General features: G+C 36.7%; 2 protein-coding genes across 3 annotated transcripts; one reads left to right on the top strand and one right to left on the bottom strand.

The window, feature by feature from the left end:
- Positions 1-1111: 1111 nt before the first annotated feature.
- Positions 1112-4334, top strand: GCL1 (GCR2-like 1). 2 transcript variants are annotated; one of them, XM_079024982.1, is made up of 5 exons: positions 1112-1556; positions 1809-2002; positions 2136-2250; positions 3137-3604; positions 3704-4334. In XM_079024982.1, the coding sequence occupies exons 1-5, from the start codon at positions 1395-1397 to the stop codon at positions 4037-4039; spliced, it is 1275 nt and encodes a 424-aa protein (XP_078881108.1). In that variant the 5' UTR covers positions 1112-1394; the 3' UTR covers positions 4040-4334. The 2 variants fall into 2 exon arrangements, with proteins under 2 accessions (XP_078881108.1, XP_078881109.1); XM_079024983.1 differs by having other exon boundaries at positions 1114-1556; positions 2139-2250.
- A 2965-nt stretch (positions 4335-7299) lies between these two features.
- LOC145087081 (Myosin heavy chain-related protein) lies at positions 7300-10088 on the bottom strand. Its single transcript, XM_079024980.1, has 4 exons — positions 9821-10088; positions 9564-9717; positions 7701-9471; positions 7300-7600 (listed from the first exon to the last, which is right to left on the bottom strand). Exons 1-4 carry the CDS (start codon positions 9838-9840, stop codon positions 7488-7490), a joined length of 2058 nt encoding a protein of 685 aa, XP_078881106.1. The 5' UTR covers positions 9841-10088; the 3' UTR covers positions 7300-7487.
- Between the last annotated feature and the right edge of the window lie 297 nt (positions 10089-10385).

Genomic DNA, 10385 nt, shown 5'->3' with positions numbered 1-10385 from the left:
GAGGTTTTCGCCTAAACACTTCTAACGAGATTCTCTACAACATCAAATAATAAAATTTTACTTATTTTAAATTTTAAATTTTCGCTAGATTTTTAGTATTTGGCTATTTAATTGGAATCTCATAAGACGTCTAATATTTTATGAGTGATTTTAAACATAATTTTACTTTATTTCTAGTAAAAACAATCTGTTAGAACTCAACACTCAATTTTATTCACTTTTAATAATAACAATACATAATTTCAGAACGTGTATGCTACAATCCAACTCATCTGACTCATAACCTTTACCATATGCTAACAACTCGTTATCAGCCCAATCAAGAATTGGTTCATTTTTGTGGTCAATGTACACATCTAACTCACTCTCAAGACTATCACTCTCAAGACTATAAACAGTTTCCACAAACTCCTAATAATCAGCATCACTGTCGATTCTTCTAATACCCTCACACAAGCTTTCCTTTCTAATACAGTAGTAGACATTATCACATGCTCCTTTGGTTAATTTCATAAGCCACAAAAGAAACTCTTTATACGTAAATCCCCTGAAATCCACATCACGTACACTTGTTTTTACGGGGTCTAAGTATACTAATGAGTTTGGCGAAAAAAATCCATTGTAATGAAAATCTACATATACATACATACCTGTAGATGAGGATGTCATGCTAGCAGTCGACTTCAACTCGTACCTTCAATTCCAAATCCTAATCGTCGATTTGCTGTATCGATTGATTTCTCACAGAAGAAGGTAATCGGGGTTGATCTTTGGAGCTTGTTCCAAGCTGACGATGACGAACCCTAATTAAATGAGAAATGGGTGTAATGGCCACGTAAGATTTCACGTAATGTTTTTAACCGAGTTAAATCAATGTTACTGGCTAAAACAGGTAATAGTTGGTAATGTTGGTTTTTTGTGAACAACTGAAAAAAAAATTAGTTGGGTAAATAAATAAAAAAATAATATTATCCATATAGAAACATACGACATTTATAAATTCCCAAAAATATATTTATAATTCCAAAACTTATTAGAAATATAGTGTTTATCACAATAAATTCTCAAACACTATCTCCTATCAAGCGAATGCGAATCTCCCAAAGCAATTTAAAAATATATAGAGAGAGAAAAGAAAGGCACAAGTTATTCGTGATATATATCTGTTGGGTCCAAACACCGTGTCTATGACTAACGTGGCACGTGTACCGTATGTTCTCTGTCGTACCCGCCCCTTCTATCAATCATCTTCTTCCACACACACCAACCTCCTCTTCAAATCAATCATCAGCATCACCGACCTCTCTGATTCCTTCTATATATTCTAAAGCCTGAGATACCTACTGCGTTAACTTCATTGGAAGCTCTTTGAACTGTAATTATTGATTGTAGAGATGTCATCCATGGTAAAGCTTCCTTCCTCCAGTGATAACAATAATAGTCGTGACGATGGTCACGAACAGCTAGATTTTCTCCATTCGACGACTGTCGCTGGCGCCAATCTCTCCCTTTCACCGGACGCGTTTCTCGGAGCTGCTGCCGCTCTCAAAGAGCTGGTATTTTGTTTGATTTTTTTTTTTCAATTCATTCTCATTCTGCGAAATTGCTGCTTTATACTTGTCGATCGGTGATTTTCGAATACAAAGCTGAAAACATTTCAAATCTTAGTGAGATCTAGAATTTTTTTAAACTAGGAGATTGCTGGACGATTATCGGAATAATGGTGTAGGTTAGGTAATACGTCGACCGGCGGAGCATGCTAGCAGTTAGCACTGATTGATTTCGCTGTATCTGCAAATGATGTACAGGTAGTGGAGGGGACGTGGACGGAAGCGTATGGCGGAGGTGGTGAAATCGTGGATCCGACGGTTTACACCGGTCTGTTAGGGACAGCGATCACCTGCTTGCGGTTCTATGAAGCTACTGGTAGTCGCGAGGATTTGCAATTATCTGCTAGAATCGTCAGTGCTTGTGCTGCTACAGTCGCTAATACTTCCACTAGGTAAACTATCTTATCTACTAATAAATAATCATCAATTGTATCCATGGATTTGCCAGATTTCAAACAAAAATTTTCCATTATTAGTAGTTTCGATAATGAGATTAAACCTACTTTTTTTGTAAACTAAATAAAGCAGCTACACGACGTTTTTGTGTGGAAAAGGAGGGATTTATGCGTTGGGTGCAGTGATCGCGAATCATTGTGGAGACGTTAACAAACGCAACTTTTATCTTGCCGAATTTTTGGAGGTATTTTTTTAATTCAATTCACCATCGAAATAATATTTCTGCTATTCGTAGTTTCTATGCCTAAACGAAACCCTAATTTACGTGTATAAATTATAACATATCTAGTTATGTTTCTTATATCTTCACGAATCTAGTGATATTTTCCATCTAGCTAGCCACTCGTTTCTTGCGTAAACCCTAATTTATTTATCAAGGCTCATGGTTGGTGTCATTGCCTATCTTTGTCAGCCAAATCTGGAAGAGAAGTATTAAAAATAAGAAAAAAAAAATCTTTCTATAGACGCACATGTGAATATTTTAGGACGCTATTTTTGCAGTGGATAAGGACGTTCCAACTCATATAATGCACTAATTTAAGTGGAAATAAAATATAATTGTGTATTCACAATCTTTGGTTGTGGTCCGAATCAAGTATGTGGACACAGTGCTCCAACAAACACCTAGTGATTCTCTTTATCCACAATGGTAGTACGTGGGTCCATCGTTTAACTCATATAATATTTATGGGTAGAGGGTCATGCCTAGATATTTAAAGATTAAATGATACCTTCTGTCTGTCCTATAATTATTTAATGGTTGACAACTCATGGACATCTCTTTGAAACTAAATTAGGTGCAATTTTTTTAAATTAATGGACAATATATGATCCAAAATGACTATTTTCAACCAAACACCCAAACTTGTTTCTTACATTTGTAGATATATCCAACCTAACATCGTTTCTTATATTATTTCGGTGTTGGGCGAATAGTGAAATACCAAATTTTGTATTTTATTTATATGTATAATGATATATTAACTTTAATATGAATATTATATTAAGTTAGATTTGATAATAATCTATGGAAAATTATTTGATTGTATAAGTATGTAATATTTTTCTAGTTGGCGCAAGAGAGAGCTCTTCCGGTGGGGCCCAAGGAAGGCGGGTTCGGGATGTCATACGATCTTCTACATGGGCGTGCAGGATTCTTGTGGGCCGCGTTGTTTATAAACAAACATATCGGCCCGGAAACCATATCATCCAATCTCCTCAGCCCCATAGTTGAGGCTGTAATTGCAGGAGGGCGTGCAGGTGCGTCTGATCATGCCCTCTGCCCCTTGATGTACAGATGGCATGGGACCCGATACTGGGGTGCGGCCCACGGACTTGCAGGCATATTACACGTCTTGCTTCATTTCCCCTTATCCGAAGATGACACGGAGGATGTAAAAAAGACGTTAAGATACATGATGAGTAAGAGGTTCCCTCAGGGTAACTACCCTTCTAGCGAAGGCAACCCGAGGGGTAATTTGGTCCAATGGTCTCATGGCGCTGGAGGCGTGGCCATCACCCTTTGCAAAGCAGCTCAGGTTCGTATATGTTGGAGTCTCTTCTATCTCAGCCAAATGATTTTATATATCTAACATGGTATCAGAGCCAAGAGCCAACACTGACTCTATCTTTTTCAGGTATTCCCGCAAGACCGGGAGTTTCGGGATGCAGCGATTGAGGCGGGAGAAGTGGTGTGGAAGAGCGGGCTGTTGGAGAAAGCGGGGCTTGCTGACGGGGCGTCTGGGAACGCGTATGTGTTTTTGTCTCTGTTTCGTCTTACGGGAGATGTTATATATGAAGATAGAGCAAAGGCGTTTGGGGGGTTTTTATATGGGAATATTGGGAAGTTAAAAAATAATGCAAATTCTCATGGACATGGGTTTTCGCTTTTTCAAGGACTTGCCGGAGCGGCTTGTTTGTGGTCTGATTTATACAGACCAGAGGATTCGAGGTTTCCTGGATTTGAGATTTAGGTGTGTTTTAATTTAGCGTGATGGAAGTGGGATTGAGTAATGGATACATTGTCATGAAGCAAGGTAGCACGGACCTAGGGGGTGTTGTGTATATATAGTATGTTTCTCCCTAAGGTTATGATTCTCATGTTAACAATTGAGAAATCATTGTACGGGTGTAACAAGAAGCCGATGTTTTATGGTGGAGGGTTGAACTTTGTTGAAAATGACGTGTGACGTTGATTTGGTTTATTAAGGTACATGTACACGTGATACAGTTAATTTTATGCAATTGATAATCGTTACGTGATGAAAATGAGCTAATGCATATCAAAATGAACTTGGTATTAACTATTAATACTTAATTTATATTGTTGTATGTCAGTATGTGTATTGTTTGTTCTAGTCTTAGGCCCGATGTATAGTCCCATATCTCAGTCTGGTTTGGCCCTTGTTATATTGTTGTCACTTTATTTGGCCCATGTGAAATTTTTGATTTTCATGGTATTAAGATTTAGAGCCCATTTCAAATTCCTTTGTTTTTTTCTCATTCCAATTTCCAATATCCCTCTTCACTTTGAAGTTTGAAGCCAGCCCTAGGCCTTTGTCCAACCGGGCCGAGATAGTTGGGCCTAAGATTAGAACAAACAAAATGGAAATACAAAATTTGCTCGATGACACAGTTGACATTAAATTCACCATCAATCTCTAATATATAAGTATATAACTTAAAATCCTGGTCTTATTAAAGTATTAGATCTAGGTGGTAATCTACCAATGATCAGATACTATCTTTCTCCGACTATTTGGATCACTCATTGTTCACACAAGAAAAAGCTTGCAATCATCATCCATTTGTTATCGGAAGCATGTCATAAATTTGCCAAACTGCGTTCTTCTCTAAACTAAACACAATAATATCATCAAAATGGCATACAACAAAACTATGTCTTCCATAACAATTAACAAGTTCCATATTAAAAACAATATAGATTAGATTTGAAAAAGTCGAAATGGTGTGATAGAATTTCATTATCATGCAACAATTCAGCCGCAAATATAACTAAAAATAAATAAAGAAAGAAAGTGTCATCACCAATTATGTAAGCAAGGTCCACGCGTGGGCGCAACCACCGGGTGGGCGTACTGCCTTGTAGAGATTTTGCCCCATCACCATTTTTATTAAAGAAAATCATGTATTTTGGCTTTTGCATGCACCATGCGCCCAACCATAAAAAAGACACGACTTGTAGTCTTGCACAATTAATAACTTTATATTTATTTTTTATTTAACAGTTGGTAGCTTTTAGTACTTGTATATCAGTTAGGAGTTATTAAAGATTTAGTTTTAATTGTTAAGGTTTGTTTATGGTGAGCATGTTGAACAGAATTAGTATCAGTTAAATTACTTATTGTCAATCTATACTTGTTAGTATTCAATTTTTAAGTAAAAGTTGGTTGAAATCAATTTGTTATTTTAATTGTTAAGTGACAGAATTAGTATATTAAATTACTTATTGTCTGAAAATTTCCATCCATATTCAGCAAACAAATTTCTAATTTTCATTCGTTGACTATTTAGCTTATACGGAGGGGGAGGTGATATTGGCACTGACAGTTTTTAATCCTTCCACTGAAAAAAATATTGATTGACAATTATGCCCCTCTTTACTAAAGAGAGAGAAATACCAATCTATGTTTTAAAAAACGCATGATCTTCGGCCGTTGCTTTCCACCATAAAATACGATGTGGGTAATCTTATCTATAAAAGTCAATTCACTGACCTCAATAGATACATAAATTCCTCATGGGTAATATATTTACCTGCCTCTTGAAAGCACTAAAGATAGAGTAAAAAACATAGGTGAGCCTCTAATGGGAGATCGAAACTCATCGAAAACTTACCTTACACGTGACAATAAGTTTAAAATGTTGAAGAATGAAAGCGTGATATTTTAATATAAATCATATCCGTATCAACTGACGTATTCAAGACTTTAAGAGAAAGAATCAACTAAAATATATCAGGTTAACTTGACAATTGATAATCTTCCTACAATTCAGTACAATAAAAAACATGGATATAGTCTATGATGAATTGGGTATCCCATCGGAATCAAAGTTAAAGAGGTTTAATATGTCTTCAATCATTTGAATTTTAGAGTTTTAGCTCATGAACAGTGAACAAAACAACGTGTCAGCATCATTGGGAATGGTGATGGCGCCGAATAATCACACATAGTAACAAAACCAACAACGAAGGCTACATGGTGGTGGGTTTTGAAGTTCAGACCAGCATGAATCATGATGTTAGTTTGTTATAAGATATTAAAACTTCTAGAATATACTCAAAATCCATCAAATGTGATCATGCTTCTGTCACCACTGTTGTGACAAAAGGTAGTTTACTTATGAGGTCTCCTTTGCTTTGAGTGATATAAAGTGGCCTTCGAGATGGGATGCTTCTTTGAAAACAGAAGGTGCAAAGGTTCATTTGTAATCGATTCTTTATATAATGACGCCTGGAAACTCCAAAAGACTATGCTTCTTCCTCAGTTGGCACTGCTTCGGCCAATTCTTCTTCAGCAAACACCATGGGTACAAATGGTAGCCAAAAATTAACGGTGGCCATGGCTTGCAGCAGATTCATTTCAACGACTCAAGTACCCTCATTAGAAGCTTTAATCAACGGAGCAATGGTGAGTGATTTTCTTTTCTTGAGCTGTGAACGCACCTTGAAGCGGTGGACACCAGCATCAGAAATCAGAAGAACAATGGTTGCATGTTGGGATTTACACTCATGATGGGAATACGAATATGTTTTCAAACATATAATTTACTTTAGTCAATAATTATTTATAGTAGCAATTATTATCCAGGTTTGCGTTTTATGAAACAAAAATGGGGTTACTTTATTTAAAGTAGACGGGGGCATAATTGTCAATTACAGATTTTTTCAGTGGATGCATCAAAGATAGCTATGGCAATATCAGCGCCCATACGAAGGGGTTGTTAACACCTATATAATGGTAATTAAAGTATAAGCATGACTAATTAGATTTTCATTCGTTGACTACCCTGCTTAATTACCAATTCTACAGTGTTCTGCGAGAGCATTTTGGGGTAGTAGGATATGCAAACAAAGGTGAGTACATAGTATTTGAACTCAAGCCCACCTATGACACCGTACTTTCATTTTCATGTACCATGTGACATTATATACAATCGTAAAACAATACCCGGTTCAAAACAAAACATATATAAATAGACAATAAATCTAACAACTTAATGCATACAACTCTTATATAGGCATAAATATAAATATAAATCATATCATCTAATCATCAAAATGTAAATATATTACGTCCCACAATAAGAAATGATAAATTACAATTGCAAAAAAATAATAATAATCTGTCTATACTTCATAAGAGGTGAACAAACTCCTTCTGTACCGAGCTTTTTATATCAAGAATCCTTTGAACCACCATAAGGCCCGTAATATAAAGCAACTTTTTTCCATCCAGCGGTTGTGTATCCACTAAATCCACTTGAATGATGCGTCGTCGTTTCTGCAATCGCTATAAACATACACACAATTTAACTCATTACAACCAAAATATATATATATATATATAATCATAAAATCTGAAATCACAATTAAACAATCAAACTACATACCTAGTTCTTTACCCTCTTCTTTTTCTTTACCCTGTTCCTTTTCTTTTTCTTTACTCTGTTCTTTTTCTTTACTATGTTCTTTACTCTGTTCTTTGCTCTGTTCTTTTTCTTTTCCATGTTCTTTAGGCGTTTCTGAGCCTTCTTTTTTACTGGTTTGTTTTCCGACGATAAGTTCTCCGATCTTCTTAAACAGCTTCTTCCGGCTGTAGTAGCTCCTATCATCTCCATCTTCCGTATGACCATGGCTATGGCTATGCCCACTACTACCGGCGTTCTCACCTTCCTCCCCTTGACCCACCCCACCTGCATCCGTATAAATTGACGAAGCTCGCCGGTGCTCCGGTTTAAACTTCGGCGTCTGCGGCTCTGATTTAGGCGAAGCTGACATGTCAAAAATAGAACCTTTCAAAGCCTCCGCCTTCTCCGGATCATCACCTACAGCGATATCAGCAACTGTTTCGTCCTCGAAGTTGTTGAAAACGTCGTCGTCTTTGTTGAACGCTTTCAGGTCGTCGAAATCGAAGCTGAATGTCTGGCGTGGTGTTCCTCTTCCGTCGTAATGATCTTCGTAGAGACACGAAAGCGGGGAGTCGAAATCGTCGTTGTGTTCTTTCTCGTCGTAGAATTTTTCAGCTTCTGCTTTTGCAGCTAATAATCTCTTGAACTCTTTCACGTTTTCACGAGCTGCGACTTCGTTGATTCGTAATCGTTCGTTTTCCTTTGTAAGGAAATGTAATGCGTCTTCTTTCTCTGCTAGTAAGTCTTTGAGTTCTGAATTTTCCGATCGAGCGATGTTGGAGGCTTCTTTAGCGACGTTTGATTCGTTTAGGGCTTGTTTGAGAATGTCTCGAAGCTTGAAAGCTTCTTCTCTCGCGATTCGTGCTGTGTTTTCGGCGGAGACTAGGGCTTCTTTCAGCCGGTTGTTTTCGTGTTTAGCGGCGGCGGATTCTTCATCGGATTTTTTAATACAGGTTATGAATCCCATTTCTTTTGATGACCATGTGAGATAAGATTCCTCAGATTCCACTCGTAATCGATCGTATTCTTCCCTTTGTATCTCGAGTTCTTCCGTTAATCGCTCGACTTCTGAACTCAAATCGCTTACTTTCGCTTCTGTTGATCTTAGTTTTTCGTTTGTCATACTTGCTTCTGTCGCTACTTCTTGTAATGCAGATGCTAAACCATCCATCGCCTTCTTGCTTTTCTCCTCGCCTTCCATTGCATGTTTTACTTCGTTCTTCAGCTTTGCGATTTCTTCTTTTAATGCTATTGTCTCCATTGATGCTTGATTTTGAATTTGATTTTGATTTTGATTTTGATTTTGCTTTTGATTTTGATTATGATTGTAATTGTAATTACCTTTTGATGTGTTGTTGTTGCCACCATTCTCGAGCCTCTCGTAAAGTGAAGCAACTTCAAGTTTCGATTCTTCTAAATCCATTTTAGTTTGCATAATTTCTTGCGTTTGAAACATCAGCGACTCCAACATTTTTGATTCCGATTGCTTTGCTTTTTCCACCTGATCTTCCAATTCCTGCATCTGTTTTTTGCTTTCATCCTTAACTGTGGCCAATTCCTTTTTCAATTGTTCTAAATATTTATCCCTTTCTGCCAATTTAGCCTCAAACGCCTTTGACAACCCTGCATTAACCTCCGTAATGAGTCGGTTTTTTTCTCGTTCTGCTTCATTTAATCTCGCTTTTGTGTTCTTCAACTCCTCCTCTAAATCGGTTACTTGCTTTTGCATCATTGCAGCCTTAACAATCCGATTCTACGCAACAAAAACACAAATCATCATCATCGTCATCAGATATACACAGAAATTTAACCAAATTAACACCAAAATTTAACAATTTTATATACCTCTGATAAACTAATTGACTTGCGATCAACGGAAACGACGGCTTCTTTAGCGACTTGTGAAGCAAGAGCATCTCCCCTACAAATCTTCGATCCGGAAATGCTTCTAATGAGAAAGGATTGATGCTTCTTTTGCCCGAATTCCAAATAACCAGATCTAAAAATCAACGATATTTATCATAAATCAAGGATAGAGACGACGAAATTTACACGTAACGTATGATGATGATACAGAGACAGAAATTTGGATGAGTTAGTACCTGGATTTGGAACGTAACATTGTGGAAGATTAGGCGCTGTCAAAATTCGACTATTTCTGGAAACCGATGAAAAATCGGAGAGAAAATGGTTGAAATCCGGTGGGTTTGAAGGGGTCCGAGGTTGGCGGGTACTCGATACAGACACTCACTTTGAATCAAATACTACAAAGGAATTCAGGGGAAATTGACAAATGGGGAAAAGAAAACACCTAAGCCTACATGGAAATTAATTGACTCAATCTTATATTTCTATTCTTTACCCTTGACTTTTCTATTTGTTCTTTTGTTCTTTGTTTTTTGTTTTACAACCTAAAAAGGTTATTTGCAAAAGGGTAAGGTGTTTTTATTATTTTATTCATTCAATCATTAAATACAATAGGCTTTTTTTTCTCATTTTATATAACTGTTTAAAATTAGAAACTTGTTGAAAATTAACATGTAATTAGGTTAACTTTTCATAATGGATGTGTTCGATAAAACTAACCAGAAGCTTGTGGTTGGTAACTGTTAGCTGATATGTTAAAACTGTAGCTTTCTTTGTATATAAGTGTTCGCCATAATATAG

This window comes from Lactuca serriola, chromosome 2, assembly GCF_051521515.1.
Source record: "Lactuca serriola cultivar US96UC23 chromosome 2, Lser_US96UC23_V15, whole genome shotgun sequence".
Taxonomy (NCBI): domain Eukaryota; kingdom Viridiplantae; phylum Streptophyta; class Magnoliopsida; order Asterales; family Asteraceae; genus Lactuca; species Lactuca serriola.
The sequence above is the reverse complement of the archived record's forward strand: the minus strand, read 5'-3'. Positions and strand labels throughout refer to the sequence as shown.

What these genes read in the sequence shown, in the direction of transcription:
- GCL1 (XM_079024982.1), top strand. Translation starts at nt 1,395, where the DNA reads ATGTCATCCATGGTAAAGCTTCCTTCCTCCAGTGATAACAATAATAGT. An exon ending in GTCGCTAATACTTCCACTAG is followed by an intron (nt 2,003 to 2,135) that starts GTAAACTATCTT and finishes AACTAAATAAAG; the next exon opens with CAGCTACACGACGTTTTTGT. An exon ending in CCCTTTGCAAAGCAGCTCAG is followed by an intron (nt 3,605 to 3,703) that starts GTTCGTATATGT and finishes TATCTTTTTCAG; the next exon opens with GTATTCCCGCAAGACCGGGA.
- LOC145087081 (XM_079024980.1), bottom strand. Translation starts at nt 9,840, where the DNA reads ATGTTACGTTCCAAATCCAG. An exon ending in ATGTTACGTTCCAAATCCAG is followed by an intron (nt 9,718 to 9,820) that starts GTACTAACTCAT and finishes GTTGATTTTTAG; the next exon opens with ATCTGGTTATTTGGAATTCG. An exon ending in AGTCAATTAGTTTATCAGAG is followed by an intron (nt 9,472 to 9,563) that starts GTATATAAAATT and finishes TTTGTTGCGTAG; the next exon opens with AATCGGATTGTTAAGGCTGC.